The sequence below is a fragment of the Amphiura filiformis genome, chromosome 9 (genome assembly GCF_039555335.1).
Source record: "Amphiura filiformis chromosome 9, Afil_fr2py, whole genome shotgun sequence".
In the NCBI taxonomy this organism is placed as follows: domain Eukaryota; kingdom Metazoa; phylum Echinodermata; class Ophiuroidea; order Amphilepidida; family Amphiuridae; genus Amphiura; species Amphiura filiformis.
In genome coordinates, this window is record NC_092636.1 from 42,137,919 (window position 1) to 42,159,454 (window position 21,536).

Below are 21,536 nucleotides of genomic sequence, written 5' to 3' on the forward strand. Positions count from 1 at the left end.
ATACAATAGATGAAGGTCAACACGTATGACCTCCTATGTGACATGTCAGTATATGTGATGTACAAAAACCTGAATATCATAAAGATCAGTATTCGTTTGTGCATATGAACTGCACATTTACGTTGCTAAATATTACTCATTATATATAATGACAAATATTGGTATTATGACAATACGGTATATAGGGCCTACATTGTATATAAAACGACTAATAGATCCTACTATCATGGCGTCAGGTCAATGTTCATCATACCCCGTATGTTTCTTAAAATTCATTCATATTTGAGACAAATTGTTGTGCCAATTTTATTGGTGCACAGGTAGATCCGTGTTTTTTTAAATTTTCATTTCCTTTTAATGAAAGAATTAAGGTTTTCCACTGCACGGGGGCCACCGTGGGTGATACTAATTTTAATGTTATATTTTCAAAACGAATACGTGCTCGACTATAGCGATTTCACAGAAAAGGTATTTCTAGTGCAATGCAGCGTCGGACTCTAGCTGAGAGCGTAGCCTAAGTCATTCCGGACTCCAAAAAGGGCTCTCCATACACAAATGAACAAACACAAAGGAGGGTAGTCTCCTCCGTGACCAGCTTGATTTCGATGGAGCGGAACCAAATTGGCTGCGGAGGAGACGGGTCATTTGGATATGCAAATTAGGTAGTGTCGCTGCCCTGCTTTGACTGACAAGGTTACCTGTCGTCCCGTAGCCGCTTGTGCAACAGAGTGTATGGATTGAATCTGTAAGCTTCTGTATGAATGTTTGGTTGCTGATATTGGATAAGTAAGTATACCGTACGTATACAATGTATTAAAATTGTCTCAGCGAGTTGGGGTGCGTGTGTAACAGCTAACATTCATATATATTGCGTCCGAGGCTCGGGTATTAAAGCTTGGCACAATATATTAATGAGCGAGTCTAGCAGAATACAACTTTTATATGATAATCCATCAGCCTGAATACACAGTGTAGCTTGATAAGCAACATACACTTCCAAGTAAACTCACAGTACAGTCAGTCTCACAAATGTAGGCCTATCTTCTAAGCAAAGTATTCTTGTTCAAGTTAATAGCAATTGTATTTTGTAAACAGAGGCAAGTCATTTTACAAGTTACACTGACATTCATGGCATTGCATGATTTAAGTATAACTGTAGGTACGCGCCGCGCGCGATATTTTTTTTCCTAGTCAACATTTGCATCACATAATATATTTACATGATATAGGCCTATATGAGGCTGGATTGAGCTGTGTTCAGTTTTATACGGCGGATTTATTGCCACAATTATTACCTCTTACTTAACAAAATAAAAACAAATTTATTACAATTAAAATTCTACCAGGGTTCGAACCCACAACCTTTTGATTAACAGTCGAGATCGAATACCACTACGCTGTGAGTGCTTCTGCCAGAAATGCGTTTGTTCATCATACTTATTGATTACGGAATAAATCGCAAACACACGATATATATATATATATTACTTGTCTATTACTAATAAATATGTATATAATCTCCAATCAATAATGAACCTTGCCTCCGACTATGCGGTTCCTATGCAAATGTTGACTAGTAAATTAATATAGGCGCGCGCGCCGCGCCCAGACAGACAGGGCAATATCGTGTTTCGCTAAACCGTGACGTCATTCACTTCAGCTCTTGGGTAATCGATAGTATTTGATATGTGCGAACGCATCCGGTGCATGCAACATAATAAGGCCGTATAAAATTAATGTTTTGGTTCTCGTCCAGAGGATTTTCATGAATTGATGAGGAGGAGGTGTTTTTTTTTTTTTTTTTTTTCCAATGTAAAATTAGCATTGTCAGTAGTTTTCGGTCTTTTCCAACAGTGCTCGAGGAAACGATGAGGCCCTTTTTTTTTTTTTTTCAAATGTGAGATTCTGAGGATAAACCCCTAGAGTACCACAAAAGACTTGGAAGTGATGCTTGTTCTCTAATAAACTTATTTATATACATGTATGAAGATTTCATAAATCATTTCAAAGTCTAAAAAAATCTAAAAATCTAAAAAAAAAAAAAAAATCTGACAAATCCCAGAAATTGAGGAGGGAGGGACGAGAACCAAAATATTAATTTTACACGGCCTAATATAAAATGCTTCTTAAAAAGAGACAGGAGGTAACAAATAGGCCTATGTTTCAATACTCTCTGTAAATAATACTAATTGTGTTTAATGTCATATCAGTTTGGTTTATTCCGGGGAGGGTGCACTTACATTACGTGATGGACACCATGCTCAGGGCTAGGTATGGACTCTCGAAACATACCCTAGACAAGTATTTTGCCATTTTTTTAACACTAAGAAAGTAAAAATGCCATGCATGTTCAGGTTCTTGTTTAATATAAGTACTAGGCCTATAAGTAGTTTGATGTTTCTTAATGTTTTACCCTACGATGTGTTCAGATAGAAGCCAAACATACTGAGCCTATTTCACCCTTTTTTATTTTGCCATTAAACTTTGGTACCCTAAGCAAGTATTTTGCTTGGAAAAGTATACCCTTTTTCCTGATTTTTGACGTTTTTCGCCAGCCCATAGGGCTGGTACCTAATTCTGAGATGGGATTTGTGTACACTAAAGATTAGCTAAGATTATAGCCTTCTTCTATTGGTATGAATTATTTTTTTTATTTCTTGTGGTGGAAATGTTTTTCATGTCTGCTAATTCGATTTGCAAGGAAAAGAAAGTATGTTTTGCCGTTTCAACGAACGAAAACGATTGAGTATTGCCAAAGTTATGTTTGAATTAATTATGACTTCTTAAAAAGTTATCATAGGTTAGGCCTACACATATAAACATAAACTTGTTCAGCAATAAGAATAAACAAAAAATGACATGGTCAACAATTAGTAATTAGCGGGGAATGATCACTGGAACAAGGTCATATCATGCAGTGGACTACTGAGCATGATGTTTGGTTGCCTGTGAGTGCATAATTGATGTTGATAACAGATCTAATAATGTTGTAGAATCAAAATCTTCATTATATGGACCACATATATCCTATCCTGTATCGTTTTATGGATAAAATTGACTCAAAATGTTATTGATGATATTATTGCTATCTTTAACATTAGTTTTGTCTTTTCAACGGGAAAAATCCGATGGAAAATAAAGTTTTTAGGGGTTAGCTATAATATTGAACAATATATCCCATATTTTGGCATGCACTTATAGAAAATAAATAAATTATTGTCTTACTTTATAAATTATAAATACTGTAAATGACACATAACTAAAGTGAGGCCACTTTCTATCTTTTTTATTTGATTCATAAAATTACATTCAACAAAATGATTGAAGACTGAGAAAACACACAATGCAGACTATTACAGAATGGAGTAGGTAAGATGCCATGTCCATAGCTTTGCAGGAGTTTCGGACTAACAATCAACACATTCAAAAAATACAGTTTAAAAGTGAAGATTGTAGTGAATGATCAGTCCTTTTATCATGTGCTTGCCACTATCTACTTTATAGTAAACTATACATTGCGAAATAATATAAAATCATTTTAAAATAAAATGTGCATGTAAGTTGAGTTTACATAGGGAATTAACTAACAACTGCAGTGTATTTCTTGATTTTAATAATAAGCATGGGTAAAAAGCCGTAAAGACAAAAATACAGAACAATTTGGAGTAATGAATTAAAGAGTTGACAGGAGTTATAGGAGTTAATGTTTTTGCTGTTTCAGTGTGCATGTTCTCACTATTGATGGTTTGGTGAACTGTCATGTAACATGGATGTAAGCGTGATCCTAAACAATGCCTTTCACGGTGACCCAAACTATTTACAGACCTCTTCTGCATTGAGGCTGGCCTTCCCTTTTAAAGGGAATTTTTATTGACACCCTAAACAGGTACAGCGCTGTACTTGCCCAATGCTGAAAAACAACCATTTTTACTTGTTTTTTTACCCGAGCATGATGTCTACCTTGAAATACAAGTGGCCCCGGGGGTTTATTCCGCTTTCAAGACTATAGGCCTACTGTAACGTCGGTACCTCGCGATTAGGCTACAAGTAGGGGTACACTAGGATGTATATAATAATACTCTGCAACAATAAGAAGGCGGAAACTGTGCATATACTATTTGCTATATCTTGGTTATTTATTAGGGGATATTTCACATAGACTGGTGGACTATGGGGAAATCTTATATGTACTGGCTCTAAGGGAGGCGGGTGTATACCATTTGTCGGCCCTGTATCCTTCCCGGGAGAACCTCCGTAATATTAGCCTAGTAGGTCTTTCGGTGCTGGTTCTCCTGTTCGAGGGACTGGATCCGGGGACTGGATACTGTGTAGACTGTGGTATTAGACCGCCTCCGGAGCTGGGCTTGACTGTAGTTGAGATGCAACCGTGAATGCATGCTTGTTGGTTAGTTAGTTAGTTAGTTAGGTTCGCTCTCGTAGGAGCAGGGTCACTGCTTAAAAAAGCTTGTCCCTCTGGTTGCAAAAAACTGTTCAAAAGAACAGGAACTGGGTAACTTTTGGTCGCTGTATAAGCCGACCCACTCTGGTTGGTCAATCTGAAGTGACTTCTTGAAGACTTGTGTTTCAGCGTAGCCGCTGTGGCAGCCATGTAGGGCGCGTATCGGTTTTATACTAGCTCGCACTAGTCCGAGTCGTCGGTTCCCTTATAGCAAACTGCCAAGTCTTGTGAATAGTAAATTATCCCCCCAGTCCGTTAACCGGTCAAGCCAGTACAACGAACCATAATGGGATAATGTTACTATTCGGTATAACTTTGGTTCGACCTTATGCTGCTGGAAAGCTCGGGATAGCTTGGGTGCTTCGACACAACAGGTAGGCTCATGTGCAGTGACACGTCGGTATGCACATTCAAACGTCTAGCTGTCGCCGCCCTCGTCACCATCCTTAACCTTCTTAGCGCAATAGGTCTTGCCTCTATTGTACCTTCACGTGCTCGTACCGTAGTCACTTCCCGACCGCCACTCACGACGAGTCGGTGACTGAATGATTGATTGCAATTTCTGTCCCTTTTTATACACTTTTATTGACGTATTGCGCAAGCGCAGAATGACGTACTTATCATCCCAAACTACTAGATACATTGCTCTTGTGATTGGTCTATTGACCCAAGTACTTCTCCGGGAGTTTGTAATAATAAGCAGGTCATGTTTCTGCTAGTTACCATAGGAACCAAAGTTAACTAATACTGACCCTTAGATGCATTGCACTAACTTGACCGTGCATCATAATATCGTGCTTAACCATGTTAAGTATACTACCGGTGAGCGTTACATTCTCCCCACCTGAGTTCGATGCTCCGAATCGAAAAACTTTTTAAAATTAAAAAAATTCAGAAACAAGGCCTACTACATGAAAAGCCACAGTGTCTGTTGGTCTTATGGATAACCCATGGATCGTCACAGTGTCTTTGGGTCTTTTGACTCTCGCATGGGTAACCACAGGGTCTGGTGGTCTTATGACTCTTCAATTAGCTTAATACTATTAATTGGATAACATTTGCAATTTTGGTTTTTAGCATTATATACACACGTCCAGCATAAGCCACTGTTACGATAATTTAAAGACTGGTATAACTTTAAACTTGAGTGACTGGTCAATTCCTGACTTGTCAGTACTTCGAGCTACTCAATTTTCATTCATATCAACAAGTGGCCTTTGCTGGGCTTGCTTAATGTTTACTTTATCAAATTTTAATCATAACTGCTATTCCTACTGATCACCGGAATAGTATTTAAAACCTTTTACACAGAATAATTTTTTTTTGAAAACATTTAATAACAATATTAGCGGTGTAGTGACACGAATTGACCAAAAAAATGTCCTCAACTGACATGGCAATATGGATTCTTTTTGGCAAGCTCTAAATTATGTCATTATGGTTGCAATTTATTATAATTTGATTATTTAAACTTTTTCCTGTGTCACATTTCCACTGAAAAATCTGTAACATATATCCAGTCAATACTGCCAATAACCAGATAACATAATATTCAACACACCATTTAATTACTGGTAATGAAATCTTGTCTTAATTCTTCAGTCAGTTTCACATTATAACTTGCGAACATGGTTCTTCACTTGGTAGCGTGCGCGTGATCTTCTAGTGATCTTTAATTATTACATTAGAATTGGGCTGCTCCTAACACCACCGAGCCTTTCGTCGTATTAAATTTCCGACCTGTTGGTGTACCAATAATTACATAACTCCTCGAAGCGTTGGATTAGTACCTCAATGTCTTTACTTAAACACCCGAACTGCTACTGCTTCCTGGGGAGTCTTCTATGGCTGTACAGATCTCCTTGCTGCCTTAGTTCCATCAGACTACCCTGGGCTTCACCCTCTAGGCTAGCCAGTAGGAATAATGCCTTCTCGTTCACGTCCCAACCGTTAATGGCTGAAATTGTTTCAAAATGTATTCTGTAGTCTTCCCACGAGGTTTTTCCATTATATTTGTTTGCTTGTATTTTGGGTCTTTTGCCCCTATTGTCTTGTTGCGGCCGAACTGGTGATCTTCCACGAGTGACTTCAGCCCCATCTGAGGACTGTCTATTAGCCCTATCATCCAGATCGTATCCGGCATTATGATGCGAGGTTTGGTAGCCGTGGGCCTGCCGAGATCGAGAGAGACTGGAAGGTCTACTGCTTCCCCTTGCTCTCTCTCGGCGCTCTTCCTCGTGATCGCTATCCGAATATTCGTATGCCGCTTTTCGTGGCGCCATTCTCCTGCCTAGGCTGCCTCTCTTGGTCTCAGGCGACCTCCTACTGTTGTCACGGGAGTCGGATCTAGTTGTATCAGGGCTAGGCCGAGGGTCTAGCCGCAAAATTGGCTCTGGAACCATCATCGCTCCTACCGAGATTTCCGGGAACTCTTCTGGATGATGCACACTTCTGCTCCGTAGCTGCTTCGGTTCTGCACTCGCACCTGTGCTCCTTTGCCGCTCCCCTGGGCGGGTGATCATCCTTGCTTCCCTTCCCCGTGGCTCACCGGCTTCCTCTCGACGACTCCCGCGGCGTTCCGTCCCCAAACCACTGTCCGGGTGTGTTGTCATACTGATAAAGTCGTGGACCTGCCTCACATCACGCCTCATCTGCTCCAGAGATGCAGCGAGGTCCATACTCATTTCTATAAGCCCGTCCATCTTCCAATCCCTCGCCGCTGCTCCTTCTGGAGTTGACGTTCGTGGTCCTCCGTCCTCCTCCTTTGCTAGGCGAGAGATTTCTTCTAGTACCAATCGGAACTTCTCCGCATGCTCTTGTAGGCACTCCTCAATGTCATCATATCGTATTTCCATTCCTTATTCGTGATCTGCTTCCATTGTTGTCCTTTCTCTGCACTCCTACCCGCGACGGTTCCTGGGTTCGTTATCTGGGACTCTGCTAGGCGTAGTATCGCAGACTATGCTTTACCGTAGAATCCCAGCCAGCTGCCACCACTGTAACGTCGGTACCTCGCGATTAGGCTACAAGTAGGGGTACACTAGGATGTATACAATAATACTCTGCAACAATAAGAAGGCGGAAACTGTGCATTTACTATTGCTATATCTTGGTTATTTATTAGGGGATATTTCACATAGACTGGTGGACTATGGGGAAATCTTATATGTACTGGCTCTAAGGGAGGCGGGTGTATACCATTTGTCGGCCCTGTATCCTTCCCGGGAGAACCTCCGTAATATTAGCCTAGTAGGTCTTTCGGTGCTGGTTCTCCTGTTCGAGGGACTGGATACTATGTAGACTGTGGTATTCGACCGCCTCCGGAGCTAGGCTTGACTGTAGTTGAGATGCAACCGTGAATGCATGCTTGTTGGCAATCTGTCCCTTTTTATACACTTTTATGGACCTATTGCGCAAGCGCAGAATGACGTACGTATCATCCCAAACTATACGTACATTGCTCTTGTGATTGGTCTATTGACCCAAGTACTTCTCCGGGAGTTTGTAATAATAAGCAGGTCATGTTTCTGCTAGTTACCATAGGAACCAAAGTTAACTAATACTGACCCTTAGATGCATTGCACTAACTTGACCGTGCATCATAATATTGTGCTTAACCATGTTAAGTATATACTACCGGTGAGCGTTACAATACTAATCGCGTTTTACCACCCGTTCCCTGTATTCGCTGTATATGAAGGCACTAAATCTGACAATAGCAACAATCGCGCAAAGTAGCACAAGTTCATGTGAAAGCGTGATTCTTGTCATAAGAGCACAGAATAGCGCAAAGTAGCACAAGTTAATGTGAAAGCGTGATTCTTGTCATAAGAGCACATAATAGCGCAAAGTAGCACAAGTTATTGTGAAAGCGTGATTCTTATCATAAGAGCACAGAATAGCGCAAAGTAGCACAAGTTAATGTGAAAGCGTGATTCTTGTCATAAGAGCACAGAATAAATAGAACAGCAATTCACGCGATTTTGCGTTTTTGTACATCATCTTCCGTACGGTACCTCAAGCTTGTGCTATTCACGCGATTTTGCGTTTTTGTACTACCGTACCTCAAGCTTGTGCTATTCACGCGATTTTGCGTTTTTGTACATCGCCTACAGTACCTCAAGCTTGTGCTATTCACGCGATTTTGCTCATCTCGCTGATTCCATCACCTCAAGCATGAACTATTCACGCGATTTTGCGTTTTTGTACATCACCTACCGTACCTCAAGCCTGTGCTATTCACGCGATTTTGCGTTTTTCTAAAACCTCCCTAAACCAGATTTAGTTTTCAACCCCACAATTTAATTTTATGAAACAGTAAATGAGTATCTATTGGCTCCTTCTAATTTTATCCACGAACACCTCTCCTAAACATTATCACCTTTTTAAAATTGTCTGCAAACACCCCAAAACCGTCCACACCAGATTTTAAATTTCTCATTGCCGAGAACCGCTGTGTCTAAAGTCGCCATCCTCTGAAAGAGTTGTCAGGACGAGGATGTTTAGATATGAAGTACTTACCGACAAAAATCCCTTTCCCGAAAACCGCCCAACACCAAACATCACTTCTCTCAAACCAAAAACTCTGGATCGCACTGGGACAATATATAATATCAAGTGCCAGGATTGCCCATCACAGTATGTCGGTGATACTGAGCGTCCACTGTCCAAACGTGTTTCTGAGCACAAACGCGAAGCGTCACCTGTTGGTGCACACATGAGAGCCACCAAACACACCTTCGATCCTCAAGAAGTGCAAATCTTAGACTCGGACCCCCGATGGTATCAGAGAGGAGTGAAAGAGGCTATTTATATCGCCGCCACTAATCCAGATCTCAACAAAGACTTGGGACGGCACCCCCTCCCCCCCCCGCCTACAAGAAGCTGATCGGGTCTAGTGATTTGGGATCAATACCCAGGTCACGTGATCCGATTCGCGCTACCACGTCTAGTACCAGCAAACCATCAGAGTGCTGAAGAAGTGAGCTTGGATAAGTCACGAAAATTACACGTAAGTGTAAAATCAATTTGCTTGTGTGAATCAGTTAAAATTTACAGCAATATTATTATCACTAACTTAAAAAGCATTCGCAATTTGACCATTCACAATTTGAGCATTCACAATTTGAGCATTCACAATTAAATTATATGAAACAGTAAATGAGTATGTATTGGCTCCTTCTTATTAAATACAAAGCATTCGCAATTTGAGCATTCACAATTTTAATTATATGAAACAGTAAATGAGTATATAATTGACTCCTTATTTTATCCACGAACACCTTTCCTAAACATAATCGCTTTTTTTTCTGAAAACCGCCCCAACCCAAAAACCGTCCACCAGATTTTAAATTTCTCTTTGCCGAGAACCGCTGTGTCTAAAGTCGCCATCCTCTGAAAGAGTTGTCAGGACGAGGATGTTTAAATATGTTGTACTCACCGACAAAATACCCCTTCCCGAAAACCGCCCAACCAAACATCGCTTCTCTTTGCCGAGAACTGCTGTGTCTAAAGTCGCCATCCTCTGAAAAAGTTGCCCGCCCACCCCAAAACCCGCCACACCAGATTCTAAATTTTTCTTTGCCGAGAACCGATGTGTCTAAAGTCGCCATCCTCTGAAAAAGTTGTCAGGACGAGGATGTTTAGATATGTAGTATTCACGGACAAAATACCCCTTCCCGAAAGCCCAAACATCACTTCTCGCAAAATCGCGCGAATAGCACTACTTCTTAAGTACGTACGTAGGGGAAAATACCATAATCGCGCGAATAGCGCTTCAGTGCTAAGACATTTTCCCCATCAGAATGGACCAAAGTACAAAATCGCAAAATAGCGCGAATAGCGCACCCCCTATATAGATCTATCAATCAACCACCAAAATCGCAAAATCGCGCGAATAGCACTCTTTCTTAAGTACTTAGGGAAAAATAGCATAATCGTGCGAATAGCGTACCAGAGTTAAGGCATTTTTCCCATCATAATGGACCAAAGTACAAAAACGCAAAATAGCGCGAATAGCGCACCCCCTATATAGATCTATCAATCAACCACCAAAATCGCAAAATCGCGCGAATAGCACTACTTAGCAAGTACTTAGGGAAAAATAGCATAATCGCGCGAATAGCGTACCACGTTAAGCCGTTTTACTGCTGTAGAAATATTTTAAGTTTGAAAAATATAAGTGTTAATAGCACATTAATAGCAATTCTTCAAAATCGCGGTGCGATTATTGCGATTATACATACAAAGTAATGGCAGAAACGCGCGATCGCAAGGCATGTGAATAAGAGTGCTATTATTGCTATTGTCAGTTATAGCGCCTTTCTCTCGCTGTAGTAGACCTCTGTACAAAAGGATATAGAGCTATATAGGACGGGTGTTGAAACACGGTTAGTATAATACAGTCTCAAAAAAATTGTGCAAGTGAAAAGCGCCCTCTATGGCAATTAGAAAATACCGTTGTGACATGATGCTTACATCAACGTCAAAGGTGTAGTAGTCTTAGCTCTTAAATGCCGTTTGTTCTGTTCAATTTGCTTGTTTTAATCTGGAGATATGTTTAGTTAACAACGAAAGGGTAATATCACAATTGTGCCACTTTTACCAGGGAGGATCAAGAGGACTGTACATGTAAATCAATGATAGCATCAAGTTTATCGAGTTCCTTCGTGAAATCAAAAGAATGCAAAATTGTGTCTACTGTTTTTTCTATTTTATCATGATACAGGTATTATATGATTCTCTTTTTCCACTTAAAACAGATTAAAAGAGAAATAGATATTTCACATTCTGCTGTAAAATTAAATACAAGTGCATGTCTATGATTTTATCATGGAAAAGGCTGTTATCCTTGTCACTCAACATGTTAAAAGACAAACAAATATTGCAAACTTATAGGTTAATGAACGCGTATTACTTGTTGGGAGAGAAATTGGACAAAATAATGCATGCGCGCTGATTTTGATGCGTCTTATGCACGAGCCGCGAAGGGGAGTGCATTAGACGAATCAACATCAGGTATCATTGATTTACATACCACAGTAAAAGTGGCACAATTGTGATTTTACCCTTTCGTTGTTAACTAAACATATCTCCAGATTAAAACAAGCAAATTGAACAGAACAAACAGCATTTGAGAGCTAAGACTGCGCCCTTAACGTTGATGTAAGCATCATGTCACAACGGTATTTTCTAATTGCCATAGAAGGCGCTTTTTACTTGCACATTTTTTTAGACAGGCTGCAGTGTCTGGGATAGTACCAAACTTTATACTTGTAGTGTTTCATCATTATTTCAACGGATTAAAATAAAAACAACATCTTATTATATTTATTTTGAAACAAATAAGCAACATTCTGTCATATCTTGGTTTATTCCTTTTTCAAGACACTATAATACTAATTGTGTTTCACTACCCGTACCCGTTCCCTATACTCGCTGTAGTAAACCTCTGTACAAAAGTATAGGGACAGGTGGTGAAACACGACTAGTAAAGTATCAACTTATAGCTTCATATACCAAATTGATTTATTTTTTAACGGATTAAAGTAAAAACAAGTTAATTTTGAAACTTAAATTAGATTAAAGCAGCATTGTGAAATATCATATCATTGGCATGGTTACGGGCGGAAACCCCCCCCCCCCAAAACAACAAACAAACAAACAAACTACTGAGCCCCCCTTTTGCTGGTATAAATATCCCCCAAAAGAAATCCCCTTTTCTCACCCTCCGGGCGGTTACTAATTAAATTTGTTGATATCCAAGACCATGAAGAATCGTGTTTTACCAACCGTTGCCTATACTCGCTGTGTTAAATCTATGTGCAGGTATAGTAGGGACGGGAGGTGAAACACGATTAGTATATAGTATCGTGGATAGCATCATGCTTATCGTGTTTAATATGTTACACCATTACCACCCGTCACTATACCTTTGTACAGAGGTTTACTACAGCGAATATTCACCGTAGAAGTGACGTAATAATCGGATTAACTACCATAGTAATAGATGAATACAATTTTTGAATAGATCGCCCTGCACTTACCAAATTGGTTGAAATAACATCCCAAACTATCACTTTATATTTCCAGAACTTCCGCTTCACCAGTGACCAGCTCGTGTGTACTGCTGTCGCAGAGCCTCTCGTTAATGTCAAAACGAAGTCATCGCCTCAGAAGTAATGTCGAAAAGTGAGAACCCCAAGCCTATCCAACACCACTGGAAAATCAAGGAGAATGAGCGATGCATTGTCTATATTCATGAATATCCTTCTACTCCAGGAGTCATTGTTGTCGCATCAAAATCAGACAGTAAAGGTGCCGACTTGTTCCAACTTCCCTTTGACGATTATGAATGCCTGATGATGGAAGCCCGTGACATCGCCCCTGTGCTGCAACAGAAACTCAAAGTACAGAGATGTGCCTTGATTTCAGAGCCTTCGACCCTTCCAGCGCACTTGAAGATTATACCTATGCATGGCTTGGACAACGTCTGGGAACCTGTAACGTCAGCAGAGGAAGAATACAATGAGGAGTACCCAGGGTATGTATCCTCAAAAAATGGTCCACGACGTTCCAACGAGGAACTTGATCGAATCAAGAAAACCATTGTATCATCATCATCATCATCATCATCAAAAGGAGCTGTAAGCAATGTCTTCCATGGTGAGGCGTCGGACAACAACCTATTTGCCAGAATTGTGCGCAATGAAGAGGAACACTGGAGAGTATGGGAAGACGATGACCATGTTGCCTTCCTAACTCCTTTCCCAAACACTCCTGGGTTCACAGTACTGGTCCCAAGAAGACATCTCTCAAGCGACATATTTGCCCTTGAAATTAAAGACTTCAAGAAGCTTGTCACTGCTGCACGTGAAGTGGCCAATTTACTCAAGACAAGTCTTGAAGCTCAGCGTTGTGCAATGATCTTCGAAGGTTATGAGATTGATTATGCACATGTGAAGCTTATACCGGTATTTGGTTCTGACATCATCGAGAAAAAATCTAAGATGACCTCCAAGGCAGTATACAATAAGATTTATACTGGTTTCGTCTCCTCTGCAGATGGTCACAAAGCCGATGACAGTGAGCTCCAAACTTTGCATTCTCACTTAACAACAGATCCTATTAGTGCGCCCAGATCATAGGAATACCCCTACCCCATACAATTATTGCCGCTATCCACAGTCATTGGTACCAAATTGTCTTACAGATACAGAACACACTGTTCCATGCCACAGTGGCGTACTTCTATGAACAATGCAAATACAACTTTGCCTTGACCACAGACAGTATCTCTTCTCCAATGATATTGGGATCCGATTCAGAACTCGGGTAAAAGATCTACCTTTAAAGATTCCATGCAATTCATCATAGAATACTTTCTGCGCTTCCCGGAGGCCTCTCTGGAACATGCTACATATCTCCAAGCTTTGAAGAGAGGATCCAGATGATACTAATCTGAACCAATTCTACCATGTACATGTAGATTGTAAGATGGACGATACATCTACCAATGACTTGCTGAAATCTCACAGACAGTTCATCCTTTCTACAGTAGGGACAACAAAGCATTTAGAGCAGCTCATTGCTACTATGAAGGGTTGAAAACCATTTCCTCGAGTCACAGTGGATGATGCCATTTCAATGTTTCCATCTGAAGTTGATTGAAATGTTTGGGCAAGCTGATTGGCTGACAGAGATGGACTACTTGCATGACTTGGCAGTTCCATTTTATCAATGTTATACCAATGCAACTCGTCAGAAATCCCTGTTTGCTAATTTTGATAGGAAAATTAAGTCTTTGGGTGAAAGCCAAAAGAAGCTTCAAAAATTGAATTTTAGTTTCAAATGGCTTTGTTGTTTCAAAAGAAGTAACAAAATCAGTGATAGATGAATCGTTGCTGTTCAAATGGAGAATAAGGATCAAGGGCGATAGATCGAAATGAAAAATAAGGGATCTTTTTGTGACAGAAGCTGACAGAGCATGTCAAAACACACAACGTTTTACAGAAAGTGATAACAGTAACATCATTCTGGATATTGACACTTGTGCAAGGATTTTTGTCTGCCAAGGATATAATATTGTGTCTTCATTAAGTCTACAGTGGACTTCACTGGATAATGTGATTTAGGAATGTACATCGGAGAGTCGTGAGAAACTTTGAGTGCATTAGAATATTGCATCAAGAACAAGAGCCTGGTAATATTTAGGTATGATTTAGGTATGTGAAAACATTGTCCAACCATCGTGTACTTATCATTAAACATATTAAAGATTTCATTTTTGTTGACTTATATAAACACTGTGTTTTGTTGTGCATTGTTAAGTGAACTTTGGTTAAATGTGTTTTTGGCCTTCGTCTTTCTAGATCATAAGACTGTCAGGTGAATATTATTAGTAGTATTAGCTGAGAAGATTAAGTTACTTAGGAAAATTCTGATGTCCATTATAGTTGCTTAAATATCGAAATACTTGTCCACATCAAAGAGGGTGTCCTGTTCTGTAACAAAAGTCAACCAATCGCAAACGTTTTTTGTAATTATCGCGCATGCGTTCTAAATCACCGTTGTGAGGACCAAAGGTAATTATTGAATAAATGTTTTGTCACAAGTTGGCGCAATTTCAATTTCAGTTATAGCAGGAACTTTCAAAATGTCAAGTAGAAGGAAACAAAAATACACTTCAGATACCGTTATTCCATGTATGCATGACGTATATATTAGCAACCACCATTGTCACCTGAGTCATGGAAAGGTCAGCAAATTTTCCTATCCGTTGTGGAACTTTTGGCTTTGATATTTTGTTAAATCAAGTATTCAAGTAGGAATCAGAAATGTAATTTGGTCCCATGAAACCAAGAATGTGTATATTGCCGAACTGGGTATTTTTGAACCCATTTTGAATTTGCATTTGTGACATTACTTTATATGAGAATACAATGTATATCAAATAGCAAATTTGAAAAAAAAGAAAAAAAGAAATTGGTCCCTTTTATTGCCAAAAATCCCACAGAATATATTAACTTTCTACACAGATTGTCCTCGTAATTAGCTGGTTCCTTTTGGTGAATTTTATTTCTTGAAAACTTAGGCTCATTAGCTTTAAAACACCCTGTTTTTCAACTGTCACTTATCATTGCTTATAATTGCATTTAGATGGCATTTAGTGTGTTGTGGCCATCTTTTCGTTTTTGTAAAACGTACATAACTCATTAACAGCAATAAATTAAGCTTAAGTTTTCAAAGTATATGATTTGTAGACTTTTGCAAAATACCAATGTGTTATTTTTCAATAATATATTGATTCAGATAATGAAAATCAATTTTTTTCGCTGCTTCGACCAACAATACCTCGTATAAAAGTTCTTTTACCATGATGCAAGAATCAGACAATTGATTTCATGCGGCTGTTTGGGTCACATAATTTATATTTTAAGAATATGCATGTAAAAGCAAAAAGCCTACCTCGGTGACAACAATAAAGAACACATTTTACTCAAGGCACACGACAATAATGATAAAAATGCAATTTATTTAATTCTCACTACATATTAACAAGAACTGGATAATACAGGGAGAGTAAAAAAAAACTGCAATAGAGCAAAGAATCGATATTTATGTAAGAACAAAGTCGAACTTTCCCAATTTTGTAAAATCCAATAAATGCCACACTCAATGGCCATATTCTGTGAAAATATGAAGTAAATCACGACTACCGTTTAATTTCTATGAGTCCTTTTGCTGCGATACCCAATTTCGTTGTTTGTCCACGAGATACCATGTATTTTGAATGAGACTACACAGTGCACGGTAAAGGCACCAGATCTGAAACTGACTTTAACTTAAATAAGGTTGATTTTTGCGTTATTTTAAGTACTTTTTTTTCTGTTCAAACAAACTTTCTAACATTACTTTAAGTCCTTCATACCTCACTCGACTCCAACTACAGTTTTTTTTAAATCCCAATATGTCCAACTTACTGGATATTTTGTAATTCACTCCACTTCAATTTGCGCGCATTTCATTTTGACATTTGAAAAACCCGCCTACAAATTTGTATGCTTTTGATAGAGAATAAACATCTTTAAAGTAAAGGTAAAATGAAAATAACAACAAATAATGTTTCTTCTCCTTAAACAAAACCGATGGCAATAACACTTTGGGTGCTCCATTTTATTTCAATGCCGATGAGGTTAAGAAAATGGCAGTTGTTCAAAATTTACCTTGCACAGAGTGGGCTGACATTCAAATATTAGATGTTTCTTGGACAAACATTAAAATTAGGTAGCGCTATAAAATGTGTCATAAAAACAAAACGGTAAATGCTAATTCCTTAATTTTTTCACACAAGGTCACTGATTGATGTATCATATATTAAATGTTAAAAAAAAATGAAAATGGATTCTTTTCTCTATTGCACTTTTTTTTGACTCGCAGTGTATTAACCTTAATTTTATTTGTAACAACAACTAAAGGTGGAGATTATACATTTTGTACATTGTACCTATAGAAACAGATATATGCACGTGGACGCGCGCTGTACATGATGTGATTATTAAGTTCTGATTGGTTTGTTTATTTGTGTGTTTAAATGGTCTCTCCGTGCTGAGACTTAATATTTGGGTCCTGATGGGTCCAGGCTCAAACAAAATGCTTAAGCCAGGCTGAAAGGCCTATATATAAGTATGCTGGCCTATGTGGAAAGAGAAGCGAGGAACAAATTTCAAGTACAGCACTTGAAGCGATAACCCAGCAAACACAAAACGTTTTAGAAATTATTCGCAAAAGGTTATAAAAGGTTGCCAGAAAACGTTTAATTGTCGGGGTATATAAAGGGTATAAAATGTTCTCATAACATTCAACAACAATTTGAAAAGTTATTGTAAAATATTAATAACATAATGTTATTAAAATGTTGACGAAACTTGGCAGAAAATATTTGCAAAAATATTTTAAAATATCATTTTGATAACATTTTAAGAAAATGTTGTTATAGTTTGTTTTTTATAAAACTTTTTAAAAACATTTTCTTGACCTACATTGTATATATAACCCGACATTTAATGTCATTAAAACGTTTTTACCAAAACCCAAATTATAACATGTTTAAAACGTTCCTAAAACATTTTGTGTTTGCTAGGAAGTTGATGTCATACACGTTCACGCACCGCGTTCACGTGTGAAAAATCTAATCTTGTGTAATATAGGCATATGTTTGAATGGGTTAATGTTTTGACAGAAGGAAAGGATTTTGGAAATCTTTTTTTCAAAAAGTCAAAATAACACGACCAGTTACGGGGCGGGGTGGGGGGGGGGTATATGGAGCATGGTATCTAGTGGGGGCATTTATATTTGGGATGTTTCCCCCTGAAATCAAAAGGATATTTGTTCTGGTATGCTGAATTTTTGTTTTTGGCACAGAAAATACACCCGGTGGGAGGGGGGGGGGGTGGGTGAATGATACACTTGTAAAACTTATAGTCTCCATCATAATTTCATGTTGCCCCTTTTGCTACAAAAGATTGTTTTCTGGAAAGAACTCATCAACAGAAGTATTTTGGTGGTTAAATGGTCAAAATCGGTCAAAAACATTTCGAATTATGAATTTTCAAAGTTTCCCATTCTGACCGGTCATTGGAACGAAATAAATTGACAAAAGTCTAAATATAGCAATGTGAGCAAAATTGGTATAAGCATATATTTACCTTTTATATTTCTTTATTTTAATATATATGCAAACATGAAACAAGCATATTGTGAAAGTATCAAAGGGTTTCTTATGAAATGGCACTTTACTAGTCAATAGCATGAAGTATTTCTTCAAACCGAGGCACTGAAATCATGCTTTTAGAAAACATTTGCCAAAAATCATCCATAATGGCCAAAGTGGCACAAAATCAAAAGTCCAGGTGAACTTTTTTCCACAACAATATACACTACACATAAGAAAAATACTAATGTACTACAAGGGATTTTCAACATAGGAATCCAAACAATCAAGTACCAACATGCACAGCTTTGTCCTGATATCACTTCTGGGGTTTTAACAAAATGTTTCTCTATTGTGATTGGCAGCAGCATAAGGTATCTCTTTGATAGCTGATAATGCCCAGCCATTCAGCAAGTGGCTAATAACTGACCTTGATAGGCTTGAATGAATACTGTCATGTGCTACAAAACCATAACACTCCAGGGCCTGGTCACTCCATATGCACAGTACTTTAACAATGGAGTGAAAGACTCATTATTGATTAGGCGCGTATTTTAAAAGTACAGCTCCTGTGCGTGTATAGCAGCAAGTCAGTGCAGATGGTATAAATATAAGAAAATGTTTAGGGTTGAGATCAGGTGAATAATACAACAAATGAGCATGAAACTTCACATTTATGTTCAGAAAGGTGTCTATTTAACATGATTCGAAAGGTGTTTGGAAATTCCAAAGGGAAGCTGGTGATTTAATTTTTAACTCGAGATCTACTAGTCCGTTTTTTTCCTTTTTACAGAGGGCATGATAGAGGTAATAACAACAACTCTGCCAAATTACAGCTCAGTAGGTCAAGGTGTTCACCTGATCTTATTCATCTGAATATTTTGTGCCATTCTGAGCAGTGCTGCACTGGGCCACTGGCAATTAAGCGCACTGTGGCGATGGACCAATTTTGACTCACACTTACAGAAAAACCAAATAAGTTATGATGCTGTAATTTGCAGGATAGTTACAAAACATAATTGGCATTAACATCTCCAATTTTTACAGAAAAATTATGAAAAATAAAAGAATGAGGTCAATTTAGAAATGTCTGTGCAAGCAGTGCACAGTTGAGCTCCCTGCATGTCTATGGGAGTGTTCTAATCAAGTTGATGGTTCATTGGTCATCCCTACTTATAGACATATCCATTTAAAGGGCACATCCTGTACGCCAGATGTCTCCCCTCTCTTTTTTTTGGGTGGGGTGGGGGCATCGCGCCCTTATGGGTTAGCCCCTGATATAACCAAACAATTATTCTTACACGGCCTAAACAAAAAATGTCATTATAGTCGTTGAGATCCCGGGTTGAGATCATGGCATATTGACGACCTTCCAACTGAAAAACCGTGATGTTTGTATCATATTATAGTTACCATAAGGGCAACGTTACCAATTTTGTTTACAGTACAAAGTTAATTTTACCAATTCAAGTTGTTGAGTGTATAACCATCGTAAGTGCTGCATTTACGATGGTCTTGCACTGAACACTCATTTTTTGTTGAGTGTAAAGTGCCATTCACGATGGTCTCTCCGGCAACAGCAAAACTTAAATGCACTTACGATATCATATTCTATTAATTAAAAAAATATTTTGTCAATTTCTGCACATCAAGTAAATTTTGAGTTAGCAAATGTACGGTATTCGCCAAAATGTCACTTATGATGATCTTGAACTCTGCCAACCAAGTATTCATGTCTACAAAATGATAAAATGACTGTACATGAGTAAAGATAACAAATATAGTACTGAATGTTATACACCAAATATATCAATATAATACTGATCACAACTGGAAGCCCATCATATAATGCTCCCATTGAGCAATGAAAGACAATACGTATTTGACCAGATCGAGCAAAATGAGGACAAAGTTCATGAACATAAGTCAATTTCCATCGAGATAAAGAATTTTCAATCAAATTTTATTTTGATATAAATTTCATCATAATGTATTAAACGAGAGTCAAGCAACAGTTCAAACATTGGGCATTAAAAAAGAAAGAACATGTTGTTTTAATGACAATTAATTCGGTACATACTTCGCAAAGAACTTATTATCCACCTTTTGCTTGATTGGATTAAATGTAACCCATCACAAGGAAAATAAGTTTGGAAAAATAAAGAAAATGATAAGAAATATTTGTACTGTTACAAATTAAATAATCTACATCCGACACCAAGGTGTGAGATATTAGGAGATATTTTCTGTGAAAAATCTGTGACCAGTTGAAATATCCGTGAAAAATTTGTGTTAGAATACATATTTTTCATGGGTTTTTCAACTGTCAGATGTTTGTCCCCTAGAAGATAAAGCAAATAAAGCAATTCTCTATAACGGTGTTAAGGGGGTACTACACCCCTGTGGTAAATTTGTGACTACTTTTGCATTTTTCTCAAAAAATAATAACACACTGGTAACAAAAGTTATGTATATTATTAGGGCAAGGAATCCAATTACTACACTGAAATTTCAGTGAATCAAGACAAGCGGTTCAGTATATGATAGGAAATGAGGTACATCCTAGCGGTACCTTATTTCTTATCATAAATAACGAACCGTTTGTCTTGGGTCACTGAAATTCCAGTGTAGTAATTGGATTCCTTGCCCCTATAATATGTATAACTTTTGTTACCACTGTGTTATTAGTTTTTGAGAAAAATGCAAAAATAGACACAAATTTATCGAGGGGTGTAGTACCCCCTTAAGACATCTTAATTTACATTTTGGAAGACAATTAACTGCCTTGTTTTGATGTGATATCATCACCATCTCTCCTTCTGTCCATTGTCTCCAGTGATTAAATTTCATGCCATGCCATGGTTGCCATTGGTTGCTCACATGGAAACTCTTCCCCTGTAATGAGACAGTTTAGTTTCATAAGGGTTCAACCATGGAGCAGTTTCGCTGTTGTAACATATGTTTTTAGGAACAAGACCTCGTGATTTATAGGCAGACTGTAAAGTCAACATTTACAATGTTTAACCATTCATGTCTTCCTTGATAGCTCAGCTAGATATGGCGCTGGTTAGATACCTAAGGTTAAATACCACTAATATAGGCTTGGGCGATACATTGAAATACGACGAGTAACTATTTTTTTCATGGCATCTGAAAAGACTGCATTAAAATCGCTGAAATTGATCAAGTTATATAGCCAAAAAAGTACTTTTTAGGGTTTGATGCTTCAAAATGATACATTTTCTCTCATTATATGACTTTTTGTTGTAATAGTACCAAAATTCATACGCTCGGCTTCGGTTTTAGTAAATATTCGCCCTACCATATTGTAACTTTCAGTTTCGAGGGCGCACTGTCATTTTAAGG

At 38.2% G+C, this 21,536-nt stretch overlaps 2 protein-coding genes across 5 annotated transcripts in view; one reads left to right on the forward strand and one right to left on the reverse strand.

Annotated features, from left to right (window-relative positions):
• Nucleotides 1-453: 453 nt before the first annotated feature.
• On the forward strand, nt 454-14,282 carry LOC140161015 (uncharacterized). Of its 3 annotated transcripts, none has more exons than XM_072184395.1 (2): nt 454-797; nt 12,551-14,282. In XM_072184395.1, the coding sequence occupies exon 2, from the start codon at nt 12,640-12,642 to the stop codon at nt 13,603-13,605; it is 966 nt and encodes a 321-aa protein (XP_072040496.1). In that variant the 5' UTR covers nt 454-797; nt 12,551-12,639; the 3' UTR covers nt 13,606-14,282. The 3 variants fall into 3 exon arrangements, with proteins under 3 accessions (XP_072040496.1, XP_072040495.1, XP_072040497.1); XM_072184394.1 differs by having other exon boundaries at nt 454-786; XM_072184396.1 differs by lacking the exon at nt 454-797 and adding an exon at nt 867-885.
• Nucleotides 14,283-15,972: 1,690 nt separating this feature from the next.
• Nucleotides 15,973-21,536, reverse strand: part of LOC140161013 (uncharacterized) — a 49,380-nt gene continuing 43,816 nt past the window's right edge. For both annotated transcript variants that reach the window (XM_072184393.1, XM_072184392.1), the window contains one exon: nt 15,973-21,065. The gene's annotated coding sequence lies outside the window, so the exon portion shown is untranslated. The remainder of the gene's footprint in view (nt 21,066-21,536) is intronic.